At 42.6% G+C, this 16,617-nt stretch overlaps 1 protein-coding gene across 1 annotated transcript in view; it reads left to right on the forward strand.

Annotated features, from left to right (window-relative positions):
* Positions 1-35: 35 nt before the first annotated feature.
* Positions 36-16,617, forward strand: part of POMT2 (protein O-mannosyltransferase 2) — a 28,365-nt gene continuing 11,783 nt past the window's right edge. Inside the window, exons 1-13 of the mRNA XM_040066566.1 lie at positions 36-148; positions 763-847; positions 1,624-1,728; positions 2,877-2,985; positions 3,901-4,009; positions 5,416-5,575; positions 8,157-8,263; positions 9,176-9,258; positions 10,330-10,439; positions 12,433-12,499; positions 13,275-13,347; positions 14,841-14,919; positions 15,689-15,840. Of these exons, the coding sequence (XP_039922500.1) occupies positions 788-847; positions 1,624-1,728; positions 2,877-2,985; positions 3,901-4,009; positions 5,416-5,575; positions 8,157-8,263; positions 9,176-9,258; positions 10,330-10,439; positions 12,433-12,499; positions 13,275-13,347; positions 14,841-14,919; positions 15,689-15,840 (1,214 nt within the window). The 5' untranslated portion in view covers positions 36-148; positions 763-787. The remainder of the gene's footprint in view (positions 149-762; positions 848-1,623; positions 1,729-2,876; positions 2,986-3,900; positions 4,010-5,415; positions 5,576-8,156; positions 8,264-9,175; positions 9,259-10,329; positions 10,440-12,432; positions 12,500-13,274; positions 13,348-14,840; positions 14,920-15,688; positions 15,841-16,617) is intronic.

Here is a 16,617-nt window from a genome sequence, read left to right on the forward strand (position 1 = left end):
GGGAGCCCCGCCGGGGGCCGGGGGGGCCGGGAGGGCCGGCGCGTCCCTCCGCCCCGCCCGGCGCCACCCGCCCGGCCGCGCTGGCCCTCGTCACCCTCCTCAGCTTCGCCTCCCGCTTCCACCGCCTGCGGGAGCCGCCGCACGTATGGTACGGGCCGGGGCCGGGGCCGGGCGGGGCGTGCGCCCCTCCGGCCGGGCGCTGCCCGGGGCACGGGTGGGTGCGTGTCCGCCTCCTCCCGGCCACGGCGGCCGGGACCGCGCCCCCTCCCCGCCCCGGCCTTGCCCGGCGTGGGAGGGATCCCTGGTGGTCCCAAGGCAGGTGGAGGGATGGGACGTGGCGGTGAGGGTCGCAAGAAAGTGCTGCGGTCTCTGGCCCCGGCCTCGCCCCTGCTCCCTCCCCTCTGCTCTCGGGACGTGCTGCAGGGGGGCACCGGGTCCCAGGGAGGCGGTTTTGGGGTCTGTGTGCAGCGGGCCGACTTTTTAACCTCGCTAAGGTCAATTTGGAATCAAGAGGGCAAACCAGAGGTTTTGGAGTGATAACAGCAAACGCTTTAAAAAACAAGACCTTTCCTACAGCGGCTACAGTGCTCTCTCTAGGATTTCCCACTGAGTATAACGCATTGTCTCATAATGGAATGTATGGCAGTAACCCTCTATTCTATAAAATGCATGATTAAAAAAACCTTCCTGGATTCCCCCCCCCCCCCGCGTTGTAGCAGATTGGTTATTGTGGTTTGTGTTTTGTTGGTGTGTTTTTTCCAGTTGGGATGAAACTCATTTTGGGAAGATGGGAAGTTACTACATTAATCGGACCTTCTTCTTTGATGTCCATCCCCCTTTGGGGAAGGTAAGCTTCTTCTGTTACGTGTTTCAGAAGCCACAGGAGGGGCCAATAAAAGTCTGCCGTCTGGCCAAAGGACGTGGCAAACCGCAAAATCCTTCCTAACTGTTGTTGACATGATAGTAATGTGCATTCTGTGTCCAGAGCCTCAACTTGCAACTTTTTGGCTTCACAAAAAAAGCTTCAAATATAAGAAAACCAAACAGTATTGCATGCTGGGTTTTTGAAAGCTTTGACATGCAAAAAAAACAATGTGACACTTGGAGGGTGTATGTAATAGAAGTCTACATTTTAAAGGAAGCAAACAGTTCCTGGTAACTTGTGAGCAAATTAGATGCTTGCCACAAATGACCCTGAGAACGCTGATTTCCTGCTCTGTAAATGAACTTGTTTTAGCAGATGTGTAGTGTGGATGAAGATGCATCCTCCTGCCTCATAAGGGTTATCTTCCTTTCAGGCTGAGTCTCCTGAAACTAAAGGAGTAGGGAGCTATGAGGGACTCTACAGAATTCTCTCTGCTCAATTCTACACCTGGTATTCTTCTTGAGCTTGCAGTCATCCTTACAGTCTGTTGCAAAAATAATTCTGATTTTGCCTTTAGACAAAGGGCGGTATGTATACATATGATTTCTGCAAATAAACTCTTCTTTGGATGATGTGTCTGAATTATTTGTCCTCTGGATCAATGTGGCTTCTAATAGAAATCTTACCTGCTACTAGCTTGGATACTTTTTCCTCCAGTATGATTTTCCTGACCATTTTTTTTCACCTTTCCTCTTCAGATGCTGATTGGACTTGCTGGCTACCTTAGTGGATATGATGGTACATTTCCTTTCCAGAAGCCAGGGGATCGATATGAGCAGCACAACTACATAGGGATGAGAGGGGTAAGGCTCTGCAGGCTGGTGTCAAGCTGGTTGGCTTTCCTGTGCCTTTCAATGCACAGTGTTACGTCTTTAGGACAGCTCTTCTTGAGCAAGTCAGAGGTCTGTTCAGCCTTGTGCCTTGTCTTTAAGCTCCTTCAAAAAGTGTTAGTGGTTCAATTGTGAATAAGTCTTAATGTGTGTCTGTGAGAGGCCAGGTAAGAAATCAAGGTGAAAATTGAAGCCAACTCTTCCTGCTAATTAGTGAGACTACACTGCTGCATAGGATAGATATCTTGCATGTTCTGAAAAACAAACTTTACTAAGTTTGAGCTTCAAAAAGGATATCAAAAAGCCAGGATCATCCACTGTGACCTGCAGTTTGCCACCACCACTGACACTGAGCTGAGTATGCTGATGGAGCCTGGGCCAGCAGGGCAGAATTCAGAGTTGTATTCGATCTGAAACCCTGACTGTACTGCTATTTACAAAGACCAAGAGCCATATAAATGACAGCAGATAAGTCAAAGGGAGAAACAGTTGCCAATTGCTACTACCTAGAAAGAAAACTGGAAACTGGCAAGGCATATTTTGTTAGTTTAGTTTCCAGAAGTTCATGGTTTTAGATTTCCCTGAACCAGAGGTGGGAGAGGTGCTAGAAACAGACATAAAAGATAATACATTTTACTGTGATCTTGCCTTTTTTTTGTTTTGGTTTCTCCTTTTTCTCCTCTTTCTCCTCCAACTATCCTTGGTCTCATTTGTGTAAGAGAGGGGAATTTTTCTGCTAAAGATAAAAAGGTGCAGGTGTATTTTGTTCTTAGCTTTCATAATCCAGTATCTTGTTAAAAAAAGGCTGATTGTAGTGGATGTGTAGTGCACCTACTTGACGCATCCTTTTGTGAATATCTGGTGTAGTCTTGCAAAAGTGTGACTGCCTGTTACTGACACCTCTGCAGCACAGAGTAAGCCTCTGAGCTCCTCTGAGCAGTGTCTTTGTGCAGTTGGCTTTTGTCCAGGGTTCTTTGTGACTCAGTTCAGCTGCTGCTACACCTCCTGTTGTTGTAGGTATGGGAGAAGGGGAAAAGAAGGGGGAAAGGAAAGGGGAGAGGGTGCAAGCTCTTGTCTACCGTGGGTGGGGTTGTAATTTCTCCCATGATCTTTTCCTGCAGTTTTGTGCATTTCTTGGCTCTTGCCTGGTTCCCTTTGCCTACCTCACAGTGTTGGAACTGTCAAAGTCACTGCCTGCAGCCTTACTCACGGCTTTCATCCTTATTTTTGGTAGGTGTTCCTGTTACAGCAAAATTGAGTGTCTTAACTGGTCAGGTAATTTAATTTCTGGACTACCATGTGTTACCTAACCAAGGGATATTTAGGCTAATGAGAGACTTTCTCAAAAGCAAAGTAATTCCACTTTTGTATATATATCTTTATATATATTTATATATATATATATATATATATATATGAGGCTTTTTAATTGGTGGTCCCCTTGAGAACTTTACCATCTTGTTTAGTTCATAGGTACTTCTGTTATTTACATAACCACAGTATTGGATTAGATTGCACCTTAATTTTAAAAATTTTTATTATGTGGATGGACAGGAATGATTCTGCCCACTAGTGAAATATTGATATTTCCCATATGAATTGTAGAGATGTTTAACAACCCCTGCATTACTTTAGAAGAGTTCACAATAAGAAATTTATAAAGTTCCTTGTTGAATTGAGCCAAGTGGGGAAATTGACCTTGCAAATGGAGTTACCAAATAGGGGGTTTGTGAGGACACACAGGTATTGAGAAATGGAGACTTAAAATATCAAAGCCATATTCTGAAGATGGCTTGTCCTCTGGCATCCTCTGGCACCATGGTGGTGCCATAGGTAGATCATTACTAGCTACGTAGATCATTACTGGCTGTAATCCTCTCCATCTAAATACGTTAACAGCACTTTCCAAATGGTGTTTCACAGATACTGCTATCCTGCCTTTTGTTTTTGTATATGTTTTTGGGTTTTGTTTGCTTTTTTTTTCTTTGTTATCCAGGGAGCAGATGAAATGTTGTGATCTCCTTCTGTTTCTAAAATTTCCTGCCTTATTCTTGTCATCACTACATTGAAGAAACTGAATTCCCACAATCTTAGATTCGCTTTGAAACTGCAAGTCTTTCTGCATTGCTGTGTGTCTCTTTGCAGATACAGGCTGTATTACATTATCCCAGTATATTCTGCTGGATCCCATTCTAATGTTCTTTCTCACGGGAGCTGTTCTGAGTATGGTGAAATGCAACAGCTGTGCAGACAGGTAAGATAAGGATGATAATTCTGTTAAACTATGGGTATTTAACTTTCATACAGTTAAGGTAATGTCTGCCGTTGGTGATGTGTGAATCCTGAAATGAGATTATTTCAGGAAATTTGAAGGTGAAAATGACTGTTGGTAGCAGAGAGAAATTTTTACTATGAGGGGTTGTGTAGTTAGGGAGAAAGTATTGTGACTGGAGTACGCCAACTTATCTGTGACTGTAAGCACCTATAAAAATCCTGCTGTCTGAGGTAAATAGTGTAATTTGTTTGGTTTAGAGAAATGGCTACAAAAACCTAGAGGGATATATCCAGCATGATTCTGAATAAAGTAGTCAAGTTGCAAAGGATATTTGCTACAGACCCATCCAGAGAGGGTGGTGGTTTATGGGTAATGGGTTATGTCAGAAGGCTTCTTTGTGGCTGGGGTGCACAATGTAGTTTCCTTGAAATGCATCCCAAATTCAAAAACATTAAATGTCGAAATTCTGTGTTATATATGAGCTGTTTTTATTTCATGAAACATTCAAGAACTGATCGTTTCAATCTTAGTGTGTCTGCCGTTCAAGTGGCTGAAATGCAGCCTGCAGCATTATGTGCATCTATCCCAAGGCCATCCTTATCTGCAGCACATTCCCCAGGGAATGCAAACACTAAATTACAGAGCACTGCTTGATCAGCTCTTTATGCCTTGACCTGGATTTATTTTTCATATCCTAGAACTAATCCTGTTGTCCATGCAGTTGACAGTAGCTATCCTGTTGCTTAGCAGGTCACGGGGATTTTGTCTAGTTGAAATAAAAGCATCAAGACATTAGGAATCAGAAGGAAAAAAGTTCTAAATTCTGCTGTCATTTTTTATCATCTCTCTTCTATGATTCAATTTAATGTCAGTTTATAACTTGTTTGCTTTTAGCTGCAGCTTTTGTTTGTGTTTTCAATAGATGTTTTCCGCTGAGGCTTTCTTGCTTTAGTAAGGGCAGCTGCTCTTTGCCTCTTGTTCTTGTCCATGTCCCTAAATTTCTGAGAGAAGTAAGTTTGCACTTTCTGGAGCACAGTTCTTGTTTCTGTTCTCAGAACTTCCGTGTAGTCAGACTTTCTTCACACTAGTATTTTAGCTTATACCTGATGTCTGTGTTTCCATCCTTGAATGAGAGATCTAGGGTTGCCCCTGGCTTCAGTCTACCTGAAGCCTGTATCAAGGCTTCACAGGCCTGTACCTAAAACCAGTATCCTTGTGTGATTCTAAACTAAATGAAAAACTTGTTTTCCCACTTCTTATGGGTTCCTGAGAGGAGGGACTGTAATTTTGTGGGGTAACTGATTTGTTATTTATTTCTGTGATCACAGGCTTCCCATTCATGTAGCCATCATTTTATTTACTGACTTGCTCTACTGGTCCTGCAGGCCATTTTCTGCCTCCTGGTGGTTCTGGCTGAGTCTGACTGGCGTGAGCCTTGCTGGAGCAATGGGGGTAAAATTTGTTGGCCTTTTTGTAGTCCTCTTGGTTGGCCTGAACACAATCTGTGACCTATGGGACTTGCTGGGGAACCTCAGCCTGTCACTGGTGAGTTTCAAAGGCTTTTCTTTACTTTAAGGGTTTCTTTGTTTTGTTTTCTTTGTAATTCTCCTAGTCTTTGACAACCCTGCAAGTACCCAAACAGAGATACTCTGCAGCAAAGAGGGGCATCTGATATAGGTGATGAAAAGTGGAGATTAAGGTTATAATGAAAAAATTACTGCCAGACTTCTGAAAAAAAAACCAAACACACTTATATTAGCAGGATGTAATAGTATAGACAACAAGTGCAGCAGAAAGTTTATTACTTTTTCCTGAGAGAAACTTACCATTCCAGTTGGCTAAATTTTCAGTCTAAGCTAAAAATGCTCCTTGGGAATGGCTTTACAGTGGCCCAAAGCAAGATGTCGTCCAGCACTGTTACCTGACCTTCCAAGGAGAATGTGCAGACAGGCATGTCTTGCAGCACTTAGTTTGCATAAGCAATGTGAGCTCAAGCTCTGCTTTGTGAGAGTAAGGGGGCAGAGGCTGCATATCAGGAGCAGCACCAGTCATAGAAGTGCTGTGCAACCTGCAGTATCCATAGCCAGTCTAGAGAATGAAGGCAGCCACAGCCTGCTTGATGTCACACGCATTTAGTTCTTCTAAGCCCTAAAAAAATTTTTAGTGGGTTTGAGTGTCCTGGTCTAATATATTGCATTTTATGTTTGCAAAGCGTGGAATCTGCTGTTTGGAGAAATGCCTTGATGTACCATTTGCTGTCTTGAAACCAGCAGGAAGACAAATTCTTCAGTCATATCTTTTAAAATGTGTTCAGTTCTCCTCTTTTCTCAGCCTCTTTTGAAGCTTGAAAACTTTATTTCTTTCACTTACTGGTTTTGTCTTGTTTGTGTTATAAACAGTGGGGGCATGGGGGGACTTTTTCTATTCCTCCTGTGTGATTTGTTTTCTTTGATTAATGTGAATCAATATGGGCTGCAAAGATTCAATGTTCCAACTCCAGAGAAACACTTCTTGAGCAAAGTCAGTTAATTGCATTTGAAATCGAACAAATCCATCATGTCTAAGCTTTCTGCCAGCAGACAGCTGCACAGTGATTTCATTTGTGCTGCTGGCAGCAAAGGCAGCAAACCCCTGAGTGTTAGAATATGTAAAGAAATTTACTTCAGGAGGTAGATGCTTTCTGAATAGCTATTTGGCAACCCTGGTGCTTGAGGAGAAGGGAAAAAAATAAAAAGATAAGGATTAATCTCCTGAAAGCCTGAATAACTTAGCTCTGCATTTGTTAGGAAGTTACTCATGATTATTTACATGCAATTTTTTGCATGTAGCTTGACTTCTAGAGTTCTCAGATTGTTGGTCCATTCTTCTGGTTTGCTCACTGCTGTTTTTCACATGCACTTTTTTTTTTTTTTTTTTTTTTTTTTTAAACTTTGCATTGAAGTCTTTAGTTAAAGAAAACCATTTCATGAAAATTGAAGCATATTGAGGCTTTTCTAAGTAGGGAACTGGAGGTTAGTTCATGTGCCTCTCCACTGCCTGTATTTGGTTATGTACCGTCAATCAGCATTTTTGTAAATGTCCAGTGGTTATTATGTGTTTTGCTAAAGTACTTGAACTGAACAGCTCTTTCCTTTGTTGACTTCAATGAATTTTGCAATGTGTTCAGCTTTTTCCATTCCTTTTGAATTAATTGCTTTGGGTACTAAGGGATGGAGAATGATTAGCTTAATGATTATATGATAGGTGCCATGTTAAAAAATATGGAGAACAGCAAGTGCATCTGCTTTCATCCACTTTGAAGTTAGTGTGGGCATTTAGCAAGCAGTTTTTGCTGGTTAATTTTTTTCTTCTTCCACAGCTATTTATTATCCACCCTCTATTTTACATTATTTACTCTACTACCAGCAGTGTCAGTAGGATGTGAAAATGTAATAGCTTCTTTGGCATATGTTTGCAAACCACCTTTTCAGTTGGTTGAAATAAAATATTTTGCTTTCATTTTGGGACATCTGAAGAACAGGTTTTGCTGCTGACTTTTCTGTAGGTTCTGGCTGAGCAGCACTAGAAGTTGCAGTGTGAGAGCATCCTTGCTAAGCAAGGTGATTTCTATAAGTGAAGCATATCTGGATCCCCAAGATGTCGTGGTTACATTGACATTTGCATAGACTTAATTGGGGGAACAAATTTTCGTTTTCCCTCTTGCTTAGCTTTGGTAGTTACTATTTTGGAAACCATCTCTTTGCTGGGATTTGGGGTCAAGATGTGTACCACTGATAAACAAGTTAAGGTCCTTGCTCTCAAAAGTATTTTCAATGGGGGCTGCCCAAGCTCTTTTTCCAAAGTTAGGGATGCTCAGCACTTTGGAACCCTTAACCCTCCTATTGCCTGTTTTTGTCTTTTTTCCCATGACCCTAAAATTTTGAGTTAACACAACTCCAGCTTTTGGAGATACAGTGCAAGGTCTGCCTCGGCTTTTACCTCGCTCTGGGCCTTTCTGAGGTGATTTTTCAGCCTGGTGAGCTTTCTTGCACAGCAAGCTCCAGCTCTAGGACTGCTGCTCGGGGTCTTGTGAAGTAAGGAGTGAAGTTGTTCCTGCACTGTTTGATCCAGATTGTGTTTGTTACAGGTCATGTTTGGGAAGCATTTACTGGCTCGTGTACTCTGCCTCATCGTGCTCCCTCTTGCCCTCTACACGGCCATGTTCGCTGTTCATTTTGCAGTGTTGAATAGAAGGTATTTCACAATGTTTTCTCCAGAAGAATTACTTGTCTTTGCTTTGAATTAGAGGCTATTGGTTATACAGTACTTCACTTTTCAGTGTCAGAAGCACAGCCCCAAGCTGTGTCTTTGTTTAATTCCCTTCCCCAACTCTCTGGCCAGGCTGGCAGTGAAATTGAATTTGAGCTTGAGACTTTCTGAAATGCCAAGCAAGTAACCTAACCAAACTTCCTGTCTCATTTTTTTTTCCTCTTCTCTTTCTGGGACCTGAAAATGTCTCAACTCCATTCTTTGTCTTTTTGTAATTAAAAAAAAGTCATTGTACTCCTGAAAAACGGCTTTGATTAAAAGAGCCTGTGCCTGAAAGGAGGGCTCTTTCCTGAGTGCTTGCAACCAAGGGATGCTTTTTCCAAGGAAAGAGCTAGTAAAATGGCCAAGTAATGTTTTCCGTGTTCAACATTACAAAATGAGGTGAATAAACATTTCACTGTAGAAAAAGAATAGAAAAGTAGATCTGTTATTTTTCAGTTAAAGTTGACTGGTTTTACCACTAACTTCTTAGCAGAAGTAAGACTACAGGAGCCACAGAGAACGTCTTTGTTGTATCTCTCCTGACAGCGGGTCAGTTTATTTGTTGTAAGAACACCCCCAAAGACAGTTCTGATGCTTTGTGCAGTGGTACCATGTACATTTTTGTGACCTCAAGCCCTTGCAGCTCTGGACAATTTCCTGGAAGTCTTTCTCTATCTGCTGTGATTCACAGCATTAGAGAAGTGTGCCTCTTAATGGAACTGCACCCACTCTTCTTCAGATACCCAGTCTGGTTTTATAATTTTTCTTCTGTAAAAACAACTTGGTAATGCATGACGGAGGTTTGTATGCTGTTCAGTGAGACTTCAAACTCATATTCTTTACTCTCTTTTGTAGTGGTCCTGGGGATGGTTTCTTCAGTTCAGCATTTCAATCCCAGCTGATTGGGAACAATCTTCATAATGTCTCTGTTCCAGAACGTGAGTGGCTGAATGAATAAAGCATCCTGAATGACAGTGTGCATGAGAACTTAAATAAAAATGGTGTCCCCATGACTCACTGCAGGGCAGTGGGAATTATGCCTTCCATGGTCAAGGCCAGATCCATGCTCTTCCTCTGTGCAGCTGTAGGTATTGACAGAAAGAAAAAGGCTGAAAATGCCACCATGTTCATTGCATGGTCACTAGCTGTTTCACCATATTCCATCTAGAGGGAAAGATGCCATTTTGAGGGGGTTTGACTTGTGAGCATGCATCTTATTCTTTGGTTCTATATTGCTTGAGACAACAGAAAGGTGTTTTTCCTGTTCACCTTAGATCTGTAGGTATTCAGATGTGGGATTTGTTTCCAAAATATGCGTATATGGAAGCTATCAACTTTTGTGACACAGTGTGCCGCTCATCCAGCTGTGTTGTATTCAGAATGCATCTGAATTTAGCAAAAAGAAGGCCCTGTGCTTATTCCCTAATCCTCAGATTGTCTAGGGACTACTGAGCCTTTAAAATGGTTTAGCTTTCTGATTACTTTAGCTTTTTTCCTGGCTGTTCTGTGCTCTAAAGCTGTCAGTGGGGGAGCATTAGGTCTGTTCTCCAAGGCTAAGTTCTCTCACTTGGATTGAGGGGCTAGGAGGAAAGATGTCTTAAGCCAGTGTATCACCTCTACTATCCAATAGCAGAGCTTGCCTTCCTTCCGTCTTGAATTGCTGTAGGGGTCAGCAGTGTTTTAATTTGACTGTATACCCTTAGGGAAAGCTATGTCAAAACTCTCATGATGAAATTACAAACAAAGGAATGTCTTAGCATGTCTGTTTATGTTAAAACTTTTTGGAGCGTTTTAAGTGTTTCAGCCAAATGTTATATGGCAGTTTCACGGAATCCTTGTTAGGGATGGGAGATAAGCTTGCAATGGGCCCTGTGGAGTAATGTGTCAAACAGGAAACAAACTTCCATCAAACCAATGGAGAGTGCATGCCTGATTGAGCACTGTAGACTAACTGGGGGAGATACAGGAGAACTGCCTTATGTCTTTTTTCCTCTTGCTTTCTCATGCAGATTTGGCATATGGGTCTGTGGTGACAATGAAGAACCTTCGGATGGCAGGGGGATACCTTCACTCCCACTGGCACCTCTATCCAGAGGGCATTGGGGCTCGCCAGCAGCAGGTTGGTGTGCTGTGGTAGTATTGCCTGTTACTACAACCACTGACTTCCTCTCTTTGCATTTAGCATTAGGGGCCAAACTGGTAGGAGTTACCTTAGTGCCACAGCTGTGCACATGGCTTGGAACTCTGACTAAAAAGGAGGCTTGAAGAGAGCCTAGCACACTGCACCAGGGGGATGACTTAGAGTAACAAGGCTTTGCAAGACCACCATCTATAAATGGAGTCCAAGAGGACTTCAGAATAGTCTTCTGTAGTGAAAGTTACCTCAAGGAAAGTCGTAAAACTTTGTTTAAAACAAGTACATTATCTTACAGGTTTTCTGGCTGTATATTAAAAGCAAGGGAGTGGAACTGCTGTATATTAGTTGTACTCCAGCCACTGGCCTCTGTGACCTTACATGAATTCCTCTCCTTTGTGCCTTGCTTCCTTCATCTGTCAACCAAAGAATTTGTAATGCTTTGCTCATTAAATTAGATACTGTACATTTGTACACTAATGTACCCATATGGAAACCATCTGAACTAAGGGCTTCTCATTAAATGATTAAACCATAAGCAAACGTAGAAATGAGAAATCATGTAACTATCTCTAATTAAGAAGTGCAAACATTGAGTGGATTTCTTATTCTTGTTCATTATCATCAAGATTCACAAATTTTTGTTGCTTCTGCACTTCTACCAAGATGTATTCTGCAGTTTGATTATTGGTGTCTAAAAATTGCTCTGAGATCCTTGAAAGAAAGTTGTCAGAGAAACACAAGTGTTTGGTTTTTAACTCCCTGCTGTCTCTGTGGCTAGGAGGAAGTTTTCAGAAGTGACAGCTTTGTCTCAATCTTTTTATTCCTGCTGCTTGTCACAATCAGAATTTCTAATAGTCTGGCATGACACTAATGTTTATTATTGTGTATGGAGATGTCACGCTAAACTGCCACAAGCATAGGCAAAATTGGAGTGCAGATCATGCTTTATGACACTAAAAGCAGGGAAAGGCAATTTGGAGAGGACACTAATGGGAGTTTCTTGTGGAAACTGGGAAAGGGTGGAGATTTTTCCCCCCTCTGCTCCCTGCCCTGGTGGTAGGACAACAGTAGGATTCTAGGGTTGTTTCAGGGCTCTGGAGAGGGGAAGGGAGTTTAGAACTTGGAGGAGATTTAGGAAGGAAAAAGTCATCTCTCTGCTTCCACTTTCCCCTCCTCTCCTGATGGCTTGACCTCAGGGTATGAGGTTCTACCTCTAGCTCTCCCTTTTTCCCCGTCATCAGACACTCCGTGCTGTCTCACCCACCCACTGGGCCATCTGCTCCCACCCAAGAGAGAGGCACGAGTGGGGCACTGGGCTAGGGTCGCACAGGGCACGGCTTGCTGCTCTGTAAGAGGAGGGTGGGCAAAGGGAGTACAGCTCCATGTGCTCTGGGGAGCAGCAGCCTGCACTAAGATGGTCTTTTGTGTCCATGGTGGCAGTAGATGCAGTTACTCTGTTTGAGGTTGAGCAGGCTGGCAAGGGTTAGCGGTGTAGCATGTGTGGCTCTAATGGGGGATCCCTGAATCCTTACCTTGCCTGGATCTTTTGGCAGATATTATGGTTGTCACAGTCATCCGGTTGTCATAAATCTCTACTGTCTGTAAAGCCAGTCCTGCTTCTATCTCCTGCTTTGGATAGTGGTCAGTGATTATTCAAGGGTTCTGGTTTGGATATCCTGTTGTTGTAGAAGGAGCCTCTGAAACAGGGTGAGAGGAGGTCAGACTGTGTTTAGAGGCTGGTGGTGCATGTGAACTGCCATGAAGTGTGGTGTTTCTGAGTGGGGGTTATACACTGGCTAAGAGGGTTAAGAAGCAGCCCATAACTGGTTTCCTAGAAGGCACTGTCATAAAGGTAAACCCCAGGATTTCTGTGTGGTTGGTGCATTCATTTGGGGCTTTGATTTGCTGGTGAATGTGTGACTGCTGTCAAAAACCTTTCTCTTGTTAGGTAAAATAATTAATCTTGTCATTTCAGGTCACTGCCTACTTACATAAAGATTTGAATAACCTGTGGATCATAAAGAAACATGATTCAGATACAGGTAACAAATACTTGTGAAGTGCTTTTATAACTGTTGCTTCTGTTTTTCACATAAATATTCCGAGTTCTTTCCAGGGCAGAATAACCTTCATGGATATGAGGGGGAGAGGAGGAAGAAGAAGGGGAAGCTGTCTCCATGTTGATTTACACTGTGTGTGTCTACTGTGTTTTTGGTTGTTCTTCAGATTGTACAGCTGAAGTAAATAAGTTTTTCTTAGCTGAAGGTTGCATTGACAATTTTTCGGCTGTGTAGGGCTGCAAATTACAGCAGAGAGGAAGTTCGTCTGAACTGAGTTAATATTTTTTGCAATCTGTTATTGTTGCCAAGAGTCTTGGGAAAGCTGGGTCCTGTTACAGTCTGGTGCATTGTGTGTGACAGATTTTTGTCTGATTGCTTGGGAGAAGATAAGAGTACTGAATGCAATGATCTGTGGTTTGTACAGAAGGCTGTTGGTTTACATTGTATAGTGTATGTATCTGAGGCATGCTTGGTCTGGCAGTTTCCTTTTTTTACCTGCTGCATGTGTTTAACAGCAAAAAATGTAAATAACGTAGATATATAAGAAAAATTATAATCAGTGTTGCAAGTGTCATTTATAGTTCACATTCTTTGGGGTAACTCTCAGGGTTAGAGTCTAGAACAGTGTTTTACACCAGGCTTAGAGTCAGCTCAACTTTGTTTGCTTTATTATCTGCTTGAGGCATGAGCATCAACAAGAAACTTTCTAAGACCCTGGTAAGTTTGTAAGTGATATGATTAGATCATCTTCCTTCAGCAGATCTGTCTGACCCCTCAAGCCCTGTGGAGTTTGTGAGGCATGGAGACATTATTCGTCTGGAACATAAAGAGTAAGGATGATTTCCGGGATTCAGAGAGATTGTGTGATTGACCAGCATTGGTGGGAGACTTGTCCTGCTGGAGACTGTGCTTAGACAAGCACAAGCAGGCTGTGTGGCAGAGGTATCTGTATATCTGAATTTCCACTGAGAGGTTTGTAGAGTTTTTCTTCTGTGGTTTACATTTTGAAAAGTGTCTGTTGAATGAGAAACTTTTAAGAGATCACAACTTCATTAGAACTATGTATCTCATCCGCAGGGAGATTTGTTCATTTGTGTGAGGTGCAATAATCAGGGTAACTCTTCTAGAGAAGCAGTTTCAAACCCCTCATTGTGTTGCCTGTCTCCATGCTGAATTTTCTAGACAAATAGAATACAGAGTTTTTTTGTCAGTGTACTGCAAGTATCCTGTTCCTATGTTCATAGGCAGAATCCACCCACTGAAATTCTCAACAGCACTGAGATCATAGCAGTTAAACACTTTGAATGAAAATGGAAGCTGATCCCTTCCTTTTCTGCGGGGGAGATACCTAAGAGGAAGCAGAGGAACCGTAGTGACTTGATATTTTGTCTTTGTTTAGTCTAATGTCACTGTACCAAAATGCTCTGTGCTTTCACAGCTTTGGTTTCTTAACACAGCCTCTAAACTTATGAGGAAATCATGTTGTATTGTATTCAGTGTGGTGTATGCACAAATCATTGCTTGGGTTTCCAAAATGATGATAAGACTTACTTTTTTAAATTTTGAATTTGGGAGTTTACTATCTAATACATGGTAATGAGGATGATAAAATGTTGATTAGGCAAAACGGTGTAAGTCCTGATGAGCTCTCTGGCTCGGAGCGGCTCGGCGGTGCTGGGGAGGGATCCGGCCTGTGGCGCATCCTGCGGGACAGCCGTGTCCATGCTGATGCAGCCGATGGCAGCACGCTGGGCGCTGTCCCGGTGCCTTTGGCAAGGACCGATGGGCCATGGCCAGGTTTCTCTGGTTGCCTCAGTTGGCAGACCCTGCCAGAGTGAGAGGCTGTTTGTCTGCGCTGTGCTGGTCCTAAATGGTGGCCACTGATTTCCCCCCTAAATGTTACAATCTTTCCCCGCAAAAGCAAAACTGACAGTCACTGAAGGTCAGGGTCTTGCTTTTCTTCTTACAAGACAGGTCTCTTTGTCCCGCTTTTACTGTTAATTAAAAAAAAAAAAACCAACAAAACAGAGCAAACCAAAACAAATCTCTTTTCCTTTTAGTTGTGGTAGATTGTAGTTTGAGGGTTGGATTTATTCATGCTGTCATCCTTTTCTGTCACTGCCCAGTGTGGCATAAGCTCAAAGTCACATGCTGGGAAGTGACAGTTTCAGTCCATGTCCCCCATCCCTTTAAGGCTGAATCCTGCTGTGCCCTCAGCTGGAATTCAATGGTTAGAGTACTGGCAGATCTCTGAATGGCTCAAACCAATGTTTTTATCACAAATTGACAGGGTTCAAAGGTTTGACTTTTAATTTCATTTCAGAACTTCTAGAAATCTGCACAGTCACCAGCATGAGGCTCCCCTGACAAGGAAGCATTTTCAGGTCACTGGCTATGGAATAGTAAGTGAAGGCAAGATAAAAAAAAAAAAAGGTGCTTCTTTTGGGAAGAGTTCATATCATGCCAAGGGAATTTATTGTTGCTTTTTTAGTTTGTTAGCCAGGATGATGGATGGACATCTGCCATCCTCAAGGAAAAAAACTGATGTAGTATGAAATGCCTTATCTCATATTTAAGGTCTATTTAATGTGAACACAGATAAAAAAAATAAGTTAAACTTTTACTGTCAGTCTAGCTTTGGCAGCATTCAACTCCAGAAATGACAAACTGAGCAACCTTGAAGTTGCTCTGACAAGTATTATTTTATGTGTTTGGCCTTGTCACATAGACAATTGTTTTTTTGACAGAATGATGACAGAATTTTGAATCACAAGGATGAAATATGCTTTGAGAGCTAAACTTCTAAATGCAAAGATCTGTCGCCTAAACCCCTTTTGTGAAGCAGCCAAGTTGCCGCTGTTTATGCTCTAACTCTGAGCTACAGTCAAGAATAAATTGAAAGCAAACAAAATTAAGGTTGGCAGGATTGAGATATATTTGCAAGTGGTTTCTTATGTCTAGAATGATGTCTTCCTGATGGGGAATCTCTTCGGTGAAGTGTGAGTGAGGCTGGTCTGAGCTAGTTTTTTTAGCTTTGCACCCAGTGAAGTTTCAGCATTTCCTATTTGCAGTGCTTCAGTTCTGTGTGTCTTCTAGTTTGGGCATTCTTTAGTTTCTTTTCTCTGTTTCTGTAATTTTTTTTTTTTCTCTAATGGTATGTTTGCGTGATAGAATGGAACAGGAGACTCCAATGACTTCTGGCGGATTGAAGTGGTGGGCAGAAAGAGTGGGAAGCTCATCAAAGTCCTGCGGAGCCAGGTCCGGCTAACCCATGTGGCCACAGGGTGTCTGCTGGGATCTTCTGGAAAGACTCTGCCCAAATGGTAAACAGTTTGTAATCCCCATCCACCCCTGCAGGGCCTTGAGCTGACATGTTCCTTTACTCAATGGTACTTTTAGACTAAGCAATAACTACATTTCTTCCGTTTCTTTGAAAGAATGAAGATGTAACTAGCAGGTGCTAAAAATATGACCAGAGGGGGAGATCTGGGTTAGGATTATGCAGTCTGTTACAGTGAAGGCATAGGGCTCTGAAAAATAATATCCCTTAATAAGAGATTCAACAGTGGCATGGACATAGATCTTGTCATCTGATAAAGCCAAGAGGGGATGACAGATGTGTTATTTAACGTGTTATTTATCCTTGGGGTTTGCAGACATCACTGAGAACTGGGGCAGTTCGTGCTGTTCTGTACCACAATCTTCAACACTGCTTTCTGTTGGTATTAATTTACCTTGTGATTAGAAGACCTTTGCCATTTTTGCATGCAGCATCTGAAGCGAGGCAGTGGTTAAAAGCTGCTATTAGCAGGGGTCAGGATTTTATATGTCCTTGAATTATACATCTTCATCATTCAGATGAGGTGTATGCAGAGACATCCAGGCTGATGCCAAGCAAGCTGCCCTGTCTGTAAAGCTGCACCATGTGGGATGCTGACATGGATCCTGAGGCAGAGGCTGTGCACTCATGTTGCTGCTGTTTCCAGAGCAGCCTCCCTTTCTGCTGCTCTAGGTTTCCCTTCACTGTGTTGTGGTAAAACCAGATTCTAAGGAATCCTGTGGATGCTGAGTTATTGAGCTGGCAGGTGCCTCTGGCAACT

The sequence above is a fragment of the Hirundo rustica genome, chromosome 6, assembly GCF_015227805.2.
Source record: "Hirundo rustica isolate bHirRus1 chromosome 6, bHirRus1.pri.v3, whole genome shotgun sequence".
In the NCBI taxonomy this organism is placed as follows: Eukaryota; Metazoa; Chordata; class Aves; order Passeriformes; family Hirundinidae; genus Hirundo; species Hirundo rustica.